General features: G+C 47.7%; 1 protein-coding gene across 3 annotated transcripts in view; it reads right to left on the minus strand.

The window, feature by feature from the left end:
* itga7 (integrin, alpha 7) overlaps nt 1-15,834 on the minus strand; it is an 81,316-nt gene that overhangs the window by 19,313 nt on the left and 46,169 nt on the right. For all 3 annotated transcript variants that reach the window (XM_036950906.1, XM_036950907.1, XM_036950908.1), the window contains exons 6-15: nt 13,053-13,246; nt 10,925-11,013; nt 10,615-10,841; nt 9,871-9,932; nt 5,571-5,740; nt 3,999-4,142; nt 3,790-3,905; nt 2,772-2,955; nt 1,678-1,832; nt 1,333-1,410 (exon numbers count right to left, since the gene is read on the minus strand). In XM_036950906.1, the coding sequence (XP_036806801.1) occupies nt 1,333-1,410; nt 1,678-1,832; nt 2,772-2,955; nt 3,790-3,905; nt 3,999-4,142; nt 5,571-5,740; nt 9,871-9,932; nt 10,615-10,841; nt 10,925-11,013; nt 13,053-13,246 (1,419 nt within the window). The remainder of the gene's footprint in view (nt 1-1,332; nt 1,411-1,677; nt 1,833-2,771; nt 2,956-3,789; nt 3,906-3,998; nt 4,143-5,570; nt 5,741-9,870; nt 9,933-10,614; nt 10,842-10,924; nt 11,014-13,052; nt 13,247-15,834) is intronic.

The raw sequence follows: 15,834 nt of genomic DNA on the forward strand, positions 1-15,834 counted from the left end.
GGGTTAGGGTTAGTGGGTTAATGGACAGAGGGTTAGTGGGTTAATGGACAGAGGGTTAGTGGGTTAGTGGACAGAGGGTTAGTGGGTTAGTGGACAGAGGGTTAGTGGACAGAGGGTTAGTGGGTTAATGGACAGAGGGTTAGTGGGTTAATGGACAGAGGGTTAGTGGGTTAGGGTTAGTGGGTTAATGGACAGAGGGTTAGTGGGTTAATGGACAGAGGGTTAGTCAGTTAGTGGACAGAGAGTTAGAGTTAGTGGGTTGATGGACAGTGGGTTAGTGGACAGAGGGTTAGTGGGTTAGTGGACAGAGGGTTAGTGGGTTAATGGACAGAGGGTTAGTGGGTTAGTGGGTTAATGACAGAGGGTTAGTGGGTTAATGGACAAAGGGTTAGTGGGTTAATGGACAGAGGGTTAGTGGGTTAGTGGACAGAGGGTTAGTGGGTTAATGGACAGAGGGTTAGTGGGTTAATGGACAGAGGGTTAGTGGGTTAGTGGACAGAGGGTTAGTGGACAGAGGGTTAGTGGGTTAGTGGACAGAGGATTAGTGGGTTAATGGACAGAGGGTTAGTGGGTTAATGGACAGAGGGTTAGTGGGTTAGTGGACAGAGGGTTAGTGGGTTAGTGGACAGAGGGTTAGTGGGTTAGTGGACAGAGGGTTAGTGGGTTAGTGGACAGAGGGTTAGTGGTACCATTGTTTACTGTGGCAGATTGACATAGAGTACCCTGTTCAAATACCTCTGGAAAATATTCCATCTTTCCTATCCTTTCTTCCTGGGACATTTATTTTTTCCCACGTTTTTTTCTTCTGCTTTCACTTATCCAGTCATGTTGGATTAGTGACGCTTTTAAAGAAATTAGAGAGGAAGGGAGAGAGAGAGAGAGAGAGAGCGAGAGAGACATCAGAGAGAGAGAGAGAGAGAGAACAGCGAGAGGAGAGAGACATCCGAGAGAGAGAGAGAGAGAACAGCGAGAGGAGAGAGACATCAGAGAGAGAGAGAGAGAGAACAGCGAGAGGAGAGAGACATCAGAGAGAGAGAGAGAGAGAGAGAGAGAGAGAGAGAGAGACATCAGAGAGAGAGAGAGAACAGCGAGAGGAGAGAGACATCAGAGAGAGAGAGAGAGAGAGAGAGAGAACAGCGAGAATAGAGAGACATCAGAGAGAGAGAGAGAGAGAGAGAGAACAGCGAGAGGAGAGAGACAGAGAGAGGAGAGAGACAGCAAAGAGAGAGAGAGAGAGACAGAGGGAGAGAGAGAGAGAGAGAGAGAGAGAGAGAATGCACTAGAGAAGCATGGGGACAAATCCTTAGTGATAACCTAGAGTTCAGTGCTTACCCGCTGACAGCCAGAGGGAGCTCTATGACGACTTTAGCCACAGCTGTGACTGGGGCCAGGTCTGGCTGCTCACTGATACTGAGGAGGAGGCAACCCCACACACAGTGAGGATACATTACATCACAGACACTAGGAGGAAACTAACACTGAGTTAAATGGACCAACTGCTGAGGAGAGACACAGGAAGACACTTAGGTTTCCTGGACACATATTGAGCTCAGGACCAAGAAGCACTTTCAGATTATCGATTGAGCATTTTTTAAGGCCAGGTCTAGGTTTATTTTGGTCCTGGAGACTGACTCATTCAGAACCTAAACTGTCAGTGGTTGCCCATCCAAGACTTACGTAGCCAGCAGGAGGTTGACAGTGAGTTCCGTGGTCTCTATGGTGATAGCAGAGGTGCCGAGGATGATGTAGAACTTCAGGATAGAATCTCTCTTCAGGGGGTTTCCCAGCTCACACTCTGCCTGAGAGCCATTCTGATTGGCCTGACACACCACCTACACACAGGAAACAGGAAACACAGTCAGGATCAACAGAGTTCCATTACCTCAGGATGGATGGGTGACAGGAGCCAGTTAACTCAGGATGGATGGGAGACAGTAGACAGTTAACTCAGGATGGATGGGAGACAGTTAACTCAGGATGGACGGGAGACAGGAGACAGTTAACTCAGGATGGATGGGAGACAGTAGACAGTTAACTCAGGATGGATGGGTGACAGGAGACAGTTAACTCAGGATGGATGGGAGACAGTTAACTCAGGATGGATGGGTGACAGTAGACAGTTAACTCAGGATGGATGGGAGACAGTAGACAGTTAACTCAGGATGGATGGGAGACAGTTAACTCAGGATGGACGGGAGACAGGAGACAGTTAACTCAGGATGGATGGGAGACAGTAGACAGTTAACTCAGGATGGATGGGTGACAGGAGACAGTTAACTCAGGATGGATGGGTGACAGGAGACAGTTAACTCAGGATGGATGGGAGACAGTAGACAGTTAACTCAGAATGGATGGGAGACAGGAGACAGTTAACTCAGGATGGATGGGAGACAGTAGACAGTTAACTCAGGATGGATGGGTGACAGGAGACAGTTAACTCAGGATGGATGGGAGACAGTAGACAGTTAACTCAGGATGGATGGGTGACAGTAGACAGTTAACTCAGGATGGATGGGAGATAGTAGACAGTTAACTCCTCTACTGATGTGACCATACATAGGGCCCTGAGTATCACGTGGCCAAAGTTAGTCAGGGTTATTCCAGGCCGGGTCACAGGGTTAGATCCACTCTTGGATCGTAGTGTTGTACTAACTTGCTTATTAAAAGGTACCGTATGGGTGTGTGGGCTCTACTTCTACAAGTTGTCTTCAGCTCAGCACCCCTTAACAAGGAGTTACGTTTTATACAGACTACAGAACAATGTGGCGTACCTGTTGTCCCCTGAAGCCAGAGTAGGACAGGGTGTCTGGCAGGGTCACCAGTAGCTGGGCGGCATGGGCATCGTCACCGTCCTTCTCAGGGTACAGAGGTTCAGAGGGCATGTTGGTGACGGTCACCTCCAACACCACGGACCTCTGGTCAGACAGAGAGAAAACGGACACCTCCTCATCATCTCTGGATATGAGAAGAGAATGAGGAAATAGATATGAAGGAACAGAAGAGTGAAACAAAATGGTAGAATGACACTGTACCACATCTCAGGAAGGAGGAGGATAAACACATTTATAAACCTGGGTGGTTCGAGCCCTGAATGCTGGTTGTGACAAAACACTTATTTTTACTGCTCTAATTACCTTGGTAACCAGTTTATAATAGCAATAAGGCTCCTCAGGGGGTTTGTGGTATATGGCCAATATACCACGGCTAAGGGCTGTATCCAGGCACTCTGCGTTGTGTCGTACTTTAGAACAGCCCATAGCTGTGGTTTATTGTCCATATACCGAACCCCCCCGTTCATTATGAAATACACGGAGGAACAGAAGAAGAGAACAGCGCCCCCCCCCCTCAGTCCCGCTTTAAATTAACTCTCAAAAGTTGTAATAGTAGAAGGAACAAGGTGACTTTTTTGTGATTGGTGACATTTAGTAGGTGACATCATCAGTTCCTCTTGTCATGTCAGTCATTACAGACCTTGGAGAGCCGTGTATAACTGGTCAGTCATTACAGACCTTGGAGAGCCGTGTATAACTGGTCAGTCCTGTCCAGATCAACCAGCCCATGTCAGCTAATGTTTTTTAATTTCAATTTTTTTCCCGCTCATAGATATTGTTGTCATTTTTTGTAACTTTTTTTTTTCTACATGAATACACGTTAGACACAATGTGTAGAATTGCAGGAAATAAACTGGGGAAGAGGGGGGGGGGGGGTTGTAAGGAGAGATAGCTCAATGCCTCAACTCTGGATGTGAGAGAGAGATTAGGGAATATAAAAATGTGTATTCCTACTAACTTTGGCAGAGGGGTGAAGAGGTCAGAGGTTACAGGTCGGGTTCCAAACTGGTAGGTCAACTTCAGGTTGCTCTGACAGATATTATCATCACCACAGCCTTTCCTCAGGAAATTCACCTGCAACATATCAGACAGACTTATGATAAATAAAGGCATAAATTAAGTCACTATAGGACTGATGAAAGTTGATCTTGTTGGTGTGGAACTGACCTCAGAGTGCAGGGTGTTGGAGGTGGCAACACCCAGTACGGGAGGCAGTTGTTCCTCTGGATTAGTGTCTGAGGACAACATGGGGGGTCTGATGGTGTGGGTGATGGCCAGGGCGATGGGACGCAGCTTGTCACGGATATTCTCCTGCACCGGAAATAATAATAATATAATAATTCAACCATTCTTCAAATAGTTTATATTATAAGGAAGTATCTATCTACAAATTATATCTGGAGTTTATGACTTGTAGCAGACCTGGGTGTAAATAATGTTTGTTTTCATTCAGGATTTATTCAACTTTTCAAAAATAAAGCACATCTGAAACACTATTTCTTCCCAGGGTTGGAACACTATGCAACATCTAAAGCAACAGAGCTTTGACAACAACAACAACAACAACAACAACAACAACAAAAACGTGTAACGCTGGATGAAGTTACTCTACGATTATCTTTTAGTTACAGTGAGACTACTGTTCTGCATTCAGGCTGATTGTCTTTATAAAACCATCAGGATAAAGAGCAAAATAATGTAAATGGGTTAACAACACCACCAACACAAAACGCCAACAACAACAACAACAACACAACAACAACACCAACAACACAACAACAACAACACCAACAACACAAAACACCAACAACACAACAACAATAACACCAACAACGACAACAACACCAACAACACAAAACACCAACACCAACACCAACAACAACAACACCAACAACGACAACAACACCAACAACACAAAACACCAACACCAACACCAACAACAACAACACCAACAACACAAAACACCAACAACACAACAACAACAACACCAACAACACAAAACACCAACAACGCAACAACAACACAAAACACCAACAACACAACAACAACAACACCAACAACACAACAACAACAACACCAACAACACAAAACACCAACAACACAACAACAACAACACCAACAACACAACAACACCACAACAACAACAACACCAACACCAACACCAACAACACCTACAACAACACCAACAACAACACCAACAACAACACCAACAACAACACCAACAACACATCAACAACACCTACAACAACACCAACAACACAACAACAACAACACCAACACCAACAACACATCAACAACACCTACAACAACACCAACAACACAACAACAACAACACAACGCCAACAACACCTACAACAACACCAACAACACAACAACAACAACACCAACAACACATCAACAACACCAACAACACAACAACAACAACACCAACACCAACAACACATCAACAACACCTACAACAACACCAACAACACAACAACAACAACACCAACAACAACAACAACAACAACACCAACAACACAACAACACCAACAACACAACAACAACACCAACAACAACACCAACAACAACACCAACACAAAAGGCCAACACCAACAACACAACAACAACACCTACAACAACAACAACAACCCCAACAACACCAACAACAGCACAACAACACCTACAACAACAACAACACCAACAACAACAACAAACACAATAACAACAAACATCAGTTCTCGACTGTCAGCCCTTTACGTGTAGTTGGAAGGTGGCGCTCCGGCAGGCGGGATGGCGTTGACCCTTCAGCTCCACCTCATCAGTGTGTGTGTACTCCACGTCCTGTGCACTCCGACCCAGGAAGCTAACACGGTGGGGCAGGCCCAGCTTCCTGCGCTCGGTGTCAGCCTCGAAGAGTAGAACCAGGGCTAGAGGGGAAGGACGGAGGGAGGGGAAATGTCAGCACACCAAGGGAACAGCCCAGCTCATTTAATTAAGGACGGAGGGAGGGGAAATGTCAGCACACCAAGGGAACAGCCCAGCTCATTTAATTAAGGACGGAGGGAGGGGAAATGTCAGCACACCAAGGGAACAGCCCAGCTCATTTAATTAAGGACGGAGGGAGGGGAAATGTCAGCACACCAAGGGAACAGCTCAGCTCATTTAATTAAGGACGGAGGGAGGGGAAATGTCAGCACACCAGGGAACAGCTCAGCTCATTTAATTTAGGACGGAGGGAGGGGAAATGTCAGCACACCAAGGGAACAGCCCAGCTCATTTAATTAAGGACGGAGGGAGGGGAAATGTCAGCACACCAATGGAACAGCCCAGCTCATTTAATTAAGGACGGAGGGAGGGGAAATGTCAGCACACCAAGGGAACAGCCCAGCTCATTTAATTAAGGACGGAGGGAGGGGAAATGTCAGCAGACCAAGGGAACAGCCCAGCTCATTTAATTAAGGACGGAGGGAGGGGAAATGTCAGCACACCAAGGGAACAGCCCAGCTCATTTAATTAAGGACGGAGGGAGGGGAAATGTCAGCACACCAAGGGAACAGCCCAGCTCATTTAATTAAGGACGGAGGGAGGGGAAATGTCAGCACACCAATGGAACAGCCCAGCTCATTTAATTAAGGACGGAGGGAGGGGAAATGTCAGCACACCAAGGGAACAGCCCAGCTCATTTAATTAAGGACGGAGGGAGGGGAAATGTCAGCACACCAAGGGAACAGCCCAGCTCATTTAATTAAGGACGGAGGGAGGGGAAATGTCAGCACACCAAGGGAACAGCCCAGCTCATTTAATTAAGGACGGAGGGAGGGGAAATGTCAGCACACCAAGGGAACAGCCCAGCTCATTTAATTAAGGACGGAGGGAGGGGAAATGTCAGCACACCAAGGGAACAGCCCAGCTCATTTAATTAAGGACGGAGGGAGGGGAAATGTCAGCACACCAAGGGAACAGCCCAGCTCATTTAATTAAGGACGGAGGGAGGGGAAATGTCAGCACACCAAGGGAACAGCCCAGCTCATTTAATTAAGGACGGAGGGAGGGGAAATGTCAGCACACCAAGGGAACAGCCCAGCTCATTTAATTAAGGATGGAGGGAGGGGAAATGTCAGCACACCAAGGGAACAGCCCAGCTCATTTAATTAAGGACGGAGGGAGGGGAAATGTCAGCACACCAAGAGAACAGCCCAGCTCATTTAATTAAGGACGGAGGGAGGGGAAATGTCAGCACACCAAGGGAACAGCCCAGCTCATTTAATTAAGGACGGAGGGAGGGGAAATGTCAGCACACCAAGGGAACAGCCCAGCTCATTTAATTAAGGACGGAGGGAGGGGAAATGTCAGCACACCAAGGGAACAGCCCAGCTCATTTAATTAAGGACGGAGGGAGGGGAAATGTCAGCACACCAAGGGAACAGCCCAGCTCATTTAATTAAGGACGGAGGGAGGGGAAATGTCAGCACACCAAGGGAACAGCCCAGCTCATTTAATTAAGGACGGAGGAAGGGGAAATGTCAGCACACCAAGGGAACAGCCCAGCTCATTTAATTAAGAACGGAGGGAGGGGAAATGTCAGCACACCAAGGGAACAGCCCAGCTCATTTAATTAAGGACGGAGGGAGGGGAAATGTCAGCACACCAAGGGAACAGCCCAGCTCATTTAATTAAGGACGGAGGAAGGGGAAATGTCAGCACACCAAGGGAACAGCCCAGCTCATTTAATTAAGGACGGAGGAAGGGGAAATGTCAGCACACCAAGGGAACAGCCCAGCTCATTTAATTAAGAACGGAGGGAGGGGAAATGTCAGCACACCAAGGGAACAGCCCAGCTCATTTAATTAAGGACGGAGGGAGGGGAAATGTCAGCACACCAAGGGAACAGCCCAGCTCATTTAATTAAGGACGGAGGGAGGGGAAATGTCAGCACACCAAGGGAACAGCCCAGCTCATTTAATTAAGGACGGAGGGAGGGGAAATGTCAGCACACCAAGGGAACAGCCCAGCTCATTTAATTAAGGACGGAGGGAGGGGAAATGTCAGCACACCAAGGGAACAGCCCAGCTCATTTAATTAAGGACGGAGGGAGGGGAAATGTCAGCACACCAAGGGAACAGCCCAGCTCATTTAATTAAGGACGGAGGGAGGGGAAATGTCAGCACACCAAGGGAACAGCCCAGCTCATTTAATTAAGGACGGAGGGAGGGGAAATGTCAGCACACCAAGGGAACAGCCCAGCTCATTTAATTAAGGACGGAGGAAGGGGAAATGTCAGCACACCAAGGGAACAGCCCAGCTCATTTAATTAAGAACGGAGGGAGGGGAAATGTCAGCACACCAAGGGAACAGCCCAGCTCATTTAATTAAGGACGGAGGAAGGGGAAATGTCAGCACACCAAGGGAACAGCCCAGCTCATTTAATTAAGAACGGAGGGAGGGGAAATGTCAGCACACCAAGGGAACAGCCCAGCTCATTTAATTAAGGACGGAGGGAGGGGAAATGTCAGCACACCAAGGGAACAGCCCAGCTCATTTAATTAAGGACGGAGGAAGGGGAAATGTCAGCACACCAAGGGAACAGCCCAGCTCATTTAATTAAGAACGGAGGGAGGGGAAATGTCAGCACACCAAGGGAACAGCCCAGCTCATTTAATTAAGGACGGAGGGAGGGGAAATGTCAGCACACCAAGGGAACAGCCCAGCTCATTTAATTAAGGACGGAGGGAGGGGAAATGTCAGCACACCAAGGGAACAGCCCAGCTCATTTAATTAAGGACGGAGGGAGGGGAAATGTCAGCACACCAAGGGAACAGCCCAGCTCATTTAATTAAGGACGGAGGGAGGGGAAATGTCAGCACACCAAGGGAACAGCCCAGCTCATTTAATTAAGGACGGAGGGAGGGGAAATGTCAGCACACCAAGGGAACAGCCCAGCTCATTTAATTAAGGACGGAGGGAGGGGAAATGTCAGCACACCAAGGGAACAGCCCAGCTCATTTAATTAAGGACGGAGGGAGGGGAAATGTCAGCACACCAAGGGAACAGCCCAGCTCATTTAATTAAGGACGGAGGGAGGGGAAATGTCAGCACACCAAGGGAACAGCCCAGCTCATTTAATTAAGGACGGAGGAAGGGGAAATGTCAGCACACCAAGGGAACAGCCCAGCTCATTTAATTAAGAACGGAGGGAGGGGAAATGTCAGCACACCAAGGGAACAGCCCAGCTCATTTAATTAAGGACGGAGGGAGGGGAAATGTCAGCACACCAAGGGAACAGCCCAGCTCATTTAATTAAGGACGGAGGAAGGGGAAATGTCAGCACACCAAGGGAACAGCCCAGCTCATTTAATTAAGAACGGAGGGAGGGGAAATGTCAGCACACCAAGGGAACAGCCCAGCTCATTTAATTAAGGACGGAGGGAGGGGAAATGTCAGCACACCAAGGGAACAGCCCAGCTCATTTAATTAAGGACGGAGGGAGGGGAAATGTCAGCACACCAAGGGAACAGCCCAGCTCATTTAATTAAGGACGGAGGGAGGGGAAATGTCAGCACACCAAGGGAACAGCCCAGCTCATTTAATTAAGGACGGAGGGAGGGGAAATGTCAGCACACCAAGGGAACAGCCCAGCTCATTTAATTAAGGACGGAGGGAGGGGAAATGTCAGCACACCAAGGGAACAGCCCAGCTCATTTAATTAAGGACGGAGGGAGGGGAAATGTCAGCACACCAAGGGAACAGCCCAGCTCATTTAATTAAGGAAGGGGAAATGTCAGCACACCAAGGGAACAGCCCAGCTCATTTAATTAAGAACGGAGGGAGGGGAAATGTCAGCACACCAAGGGAACAGCCCAGCTCATTTAATTAAGGACGGAGGGAGGGGAAATGTCAGCACACCAAGGGAACAGCCCAGCTCATTTAATTAAGGACGGAGGGAGGGGAAATGTCAGCACACCAAGGGAACAGCCCAGCTCATTTGAAGCACAGACTGGAGTAAAACATGATTCAACCAAGAAAAATAGAAGTGTTTCTAAACAGAGGTGTAACTTACTGATGTTTGGTGAGTATGACTCTGGATATGCAGTATAGGTGAAGCACACTTTGACCTCCACACTAATGACAGAAAACAACAGAGTTGACCGAGGCCTGTGTTTAATTCTCAACAGCAGAAACACAATAGCCTGGTTGTCAGTCTTTTTCTGCTTTCACTAACTCCTTCACGGTTAGCAGAAGGTGAAAAGTAGACTGGCAACCAGGCTATATGAACACAAAAAAAAGGACTGGCAACCAGGCTATATGAACACAAAAAAAGGACTGGCAACCAGGCTATATGAACACAAAAAAAGACTGGTAACCAGGCTATATGAACACAAAAAAAGACTGGTAACCAGGCTATATGAACACAAAAAAAGACTGGTAACCAGGCTATATGAACACAAAAAAAGACTGGTAACCAGGCTATATGAACACAAAAAAAGACTGTTAACCAGGCTATATGAACACAAAAAAAGACTGTTAACCAGTTTATATGAACACAAAAAAAGACTGGTAACCAGGCTATATGAACACAAAAAAAGACTGGTAACCAGGCTATATGAACACAAAAAAAGACTGGTAACCAGGCTATATGAACACAAAAAAAGACTGGCAACCAGGCTATATGAACACAAAAAAGGACTGGCAACCAGGCTATATGAACACAAAAAAAGACTGGCAACCAGGCTATATGAACACAAAAAAAGACTGGCAACCAGGCTATATGAACACAAAAAAATTAAAAGTGAATGCATCCTACCACACTCCATCTCTCCCCTTGCAGTTGTGTTGCTCCAAGTCAATATAGTGCTGAGGTTCGATGGATACATCCCGCGTCACGTGAATGACCGGGCGAGACCTGTACAGAACCATCTTATCGCCGAGAGAGCCTACTGCCAGGTCAGGGTACAGGTTCCCATCGATGTCTAGGCCGCCTGAGATGGAGTAGCCAAACCGTTTCACCCCCTCGTTCACCCCTTCCAGGATCTGAGAGGGCAGAGTATAAACTACGTCAATTATCGGGGGGTGGGTGGACAATAAAGCTTTTCGTGTGAATTAAAAATTCTCACCTGTGCAGGCTTGGTGTCGATGCCCGAGGACGAGCCTCGGTAGATGAACACTTTCCCATCTCCATCAAACGGAGCCCCCACAGCGATGTCTGGACAGATACACAGATTGACATACATTAGATATAGGAGATCAGGCTCCAGCCCCTGGGGGGGGGGGGGGGGGTTCTGACTTACTTTACTGGCATGCAGGATTTAGGATTTCTCTCAGGACAGTTGATGTTTCAACAATCGCTATATAGTTAAATAAAGGTTAAATAAATAAATACATTTTAAAAGATGTCTGAAATTATACACTATTCTCTATACAGTATAGTATATGACTTTTGACCAGGGACGATAGGGCTCCAGGGACCATAGGGCTCCAGGGACGATAAGGCTCCAGGGACCATAGGGCTGCAGGTACCATAAGGCTCCAGGGACCATAGGGCTGCAGGTACCATAGGGCTCCAGGGACGATAAGGCTCCAGGGACCATAGGGCTCCAGGGACTATAGGGCTCCAGGGACCATAGGGCTCCAGGGACCATAGGGCTCCAGGGACCATAGGGCTCCAGGGACCATAGGGCTCCAGGGACCATAGGGCTCCAGGGACCATAGGGCTGCAGGGACCATAGGGCTCCAGGGACCATAGGGCTGCAGGGACCATAGGGCTCCAGGGACCATAGGGCTCCAGGGACCATAGGGCTCCAGGGACCATAAGGCTCCAGGGACCATAGGGCTCCAGGGACCATAGGGCTCCAGGGACCATAGGGCTCCAGGGACCATAGGGCTCCAGGGACCATAAGGCTCCAGGGACCATAAGGCTCCAGGGACCATAGGACTCCAGGGACCATAGGGCTCCAGGGACCATAAGGCTCCAGGGACCATAGGGCTGCAGGGACCATAGGGCTCCAGGGACCATAGGGCTCCAGGGACCATAGGGCTCCAGGGACCATAGGGCTCCAGGGACCATAGGGCTCCAGGGACCATAAGGTCACTACAGGGACCATAGGGCTCCAGGGACCATAGGGCTCCAGGGACCATAGGGCACTACATAGGGAATAGGGTGCCTTTTGAGACACAGCAAATACAGTACCAGTCAAAGATTGGACACACCTACTGATTCAAGGGTTTTTCTTAATTTAAAAAAAACTATATTCTACATTGTAGAATAATAATGAAGACATCAAAGCTATGAAATAACACATATGGAATCATGTAGTAACCTAGAAAAGTGTTAAACCAATCAAAATATATTTTATATTTGAGATTCTTCAAACTAGGCCACCCTTTACCACGATGACAGCTTTGCACACATTATTCCATAATGTAGAAAATTGTAAAAAATAAAGAAAAACCCCTTGAATGACTAGGTGTGTCCAAACTTTTGACTGGTACTGTATTTTTAAAAAACAGTTACTCAGTCCCCTCGGTCCACTCAGTCCCCTCGGTCCACTCAGTCCCCTCGGTCCACTCGGTCCCCTCTGTCCACTCGGTCCCCTCTGTCCACTCGGTCCCCTCTGTCCACTCGGTCCCCTCGGTCCCCTCGGTCCACTCAGTCCCCTCGGTCCACTCAGTCCCCTCGGTCCACTCAGTCCCCTCTGTCCACTCAGTCCCCTCGGTCCACTCAGTCCCCTCTGTCCACTCAGTCCCCTCGGTCCACTCAGTCCCCTCGGTCCACTCAGTCCCCTCTGTCCACTCAGTCCCCTCGGTCCACTCAGTCCCCTCTGTCCACTCAGTCCCCTCTGTCCACTCAGTCCCCTCGGTCCACTCAGTCCCCTCGGTCCAATCAGTCCCCTCGGTCCACTCAGTCCCCTCTGTCCACTCAGTCCCCTCTGTCCACTCAGTCCCCTCGGTCCACTCAGTCCCCTCTGTTCACTCAGTCCCCTCGGTCCACTCAGTCCCCTCTGTCCACTCTGTCCACTCAGTCCCCTCTGTCCACTCAGTCCCCTCTGTCCACTCACTCCCCTCGGTCCACTCAGTCCCCTCGGTCCACTCAGTCCCCTCGGTCCACTCAGTCCCCTCTTTCCACTCAGTCCCCTCGGTCCACTCGGTCCACTCAGTCCACTCTGTCCACTCAGTCCCTTCATGCAGTCAATTGTAAATGAATCCACGTTAAATTAAGTTTAACTTGACCGAGTCAATCCTCACCGTCATATCCGTCCAGGTCCAGGTCTCCCACATTGTTGACGGTCAGTCCAAACATGGAGTCATGAGTTCCGTTGAGCCTGATTGGCTGAGCGTACTCCCAGTTACCGAATCGGTTGAGGAAGATGTACACAGCACCTCCGATCTCTGTCTTCCTGTCAAAATAGTTGGGAGCTCCCACTATCAGGTCTGTCCAGCTGAGAGAGAGGACAGGGAGTTTGAAGTTTTACAAATTATTTTGAATTCACTCACTTTCTTGACAGAATTCCTTTCCATTTTAACAAAACTTTCCAAACATGTTTGGTCAGAAAGTGGTCAGAAAGTAACTTTTTAGACCTGAATGCTAAAACATTTAGTCATTTTGCAAACCCCAGCATACCATGAGACATGTGTTCATCACTGGAAAAGATAAAAAAGTTGAGTTTGATATCATTCAAAAGCTTACGAACAGGGTTGTCAAACTATTGTATTATTTCTTAAAATAAGAAATTGTGTTATTTTTAAACCTTTAAAACATAAATTACCTAAAAACGTCTAAACCTATTTCACATCATCTAAGGTTTTTTGTTTTGTGGTAACACCCTCGGTTGAGAGTGACACAACATGTTCCTGAAAACAAGGTGGGTGTTATTTCAATCATAGATATAGAATTGATAGAATGGACCTATGGTCAGAACACTGCAATTTAGCTGGTACACCATTTAAATGTAAATTGAATTGAAATAACATTTTCTGAAACAGCACAGTTGGAAAAAAATATATGTCTAATAGAAATGTTTAAACTGGATGGTGTTTAAACCGGATGGTGTTTAAACCGGATGGTGTTTAAACCGGATGGTGTTTAAACCGGATGGTGTTTAAACTGGAGGGTGTTTAACCTGGATGGTGTTTAAACTGGATGGTGTTTAAACTGGAGGGTGTTTAAACTGGAGGGTGTTTAAACTGGATGGTGTTTAACCTGGATGGTGTTTAAACTGGATGGTGTTTAAACTGGAGGGTGTTTAAACTGGAGGGTGTTTAAACTGGATGGTGTTTAAACCGGATGGTGTTTAAACTGGATGGTGTTTAAACTGGATGGTGTTTAAACTGGATGGTGTTTAAACTGGAGGGTGTTTAAACTGGAGGGTGTTTAAACTGGAGGGTGTTTAACCTGGATGGTGTTTAAACTGGATGGTGTTTAAACTGGATGGTGTTTAAACTGGATGGTGTTTAAACTGGAGGGTGTTTAACCTGGATGGTGTTTAAACTGGATGGTGTTTAACCTGGATGGTGTTTAAACTCGATGGTGTTTAAACTGGATGGTGTTTAAACTGGATGCTGTTCTGGATGGTGTTCTGGATGGTGTTTCAACTGGATGGTGTTTAAAATGGATGGTGTTTCAACTGGATGGTGTTCTGGATGGTGTTCTGGATGGTGTTTCAACTGGATGGTGTTCTGGATGGTGTTTAAACTGGATGGTGTTTAAACTGGATGGGTTCTACCCACATGCTTCAAGAGGGCCACCATTATTCCTGTTCCCAAGAACGCTAAGGTAACTGAGCTAAACGACCGAGTAGCACTCACTTCCGTTATCATGAAGTGCTTTGACAGACTAGTCAAGGACCATATCACCTCCACCCTACCTGACACCCTAGACCCACTCCAATTTGCTTACCGCCCCAATAGGTCCACAGACGATGCAATCTCAACCACACTGCACACTGCCCTAACCCATCTGGACAAGAGGAATACATGTGTTAGAATGCTGTTCATCGACTACAGCTCGGCATTCAACACCATAGTACCCTCCAAGCTCGTCATCAAGCTCGAGACCCTGGGTCTCGACCCCGTCCTGTGCAACTGGGTACTAGACTTCCTGACGGGCCGCCCCCAGGTGGTGAGGGTAGGAAACAACATCTCCACCCCGCTGATCCTCAACACTGAGGCCCCACAAGGGTGCAAGCTCAGCCCTCTCCTGTACTCCCTGTTCACCCACGACTGTGTGGCCACGCACGCCTCCAACTCAATCATCAAGTTTGCAGACGACACTACAGTGGCAGCCTTGATTACCAACAACGACGAGACGGCCTACAGGGAGGAGGTGAGGGCCCTCGGAGTGTGGTGTCAGGAAAATAACCTCATATTCAACATCAACAAAACAAGCAGCCCCCTATCCACGTTGACGGGACAGTAGTGGAGAGGGTAGAAAGTTTTAAGTTCCTTGGCTTACACATCACGGACAAACTGAATTGGTTCACCCAAATTCGGGCTTGTCACCAAAAGCACTCACAAACATTTACAGATGCACAATCAGGTGCATCCTGTCGGGCTGTATCACTGCCTGGTACGGCAACTGCTCTGCCCACAACCATAAGGCTCTCCAGAGGGTAGTGAGGTCTGCACAACGCATCACCAGGGGCAAACTACCTGCCCTCCAGGACACCTACACCACCCGATGTCACAGGAAGGCCATAAAGATAATCAAGGACAACAACCACCCGAGCCACTGCCTGTTCACCCCGCTATCATCCAGAAGGCGAGGTCAGTACAGGTGCATCAAAGCTGGGACCGAGAGACTGAAAAACAGCTTCTATCTCAAGGCCATCAGACTGTTAAACAGCCATCACTAACATTGAGTGGCTGCTGCCAACACACTGACTCAACTCCAGCCACTTTAATAATGGGAATTGATGGAAATTGATGTAAAATATATCACTAGCCACTTTAAACAATGCTACTTAAGATAATGTTTACATACCCTACATTATTCATCTCATATGTATACGTATATACTGTACTCTATATC

The sequence above is a fragment of the Oncorhynchus mykiss genome, chromosome 17, assembly GCF_013265735.2.
Source record: "Oncorhynchus mykiss isolate Arlee chromosome 17, USDA_OmykA_1.1, whole genome shotgun sequence".
NCBI classification, from domain to species: Eukaryota; Metazoa; Chordata; class Actinopteri; order Salmoniformes; family Salmonidae; genus Oncorhynchus; species Oncorhynchus mykiss.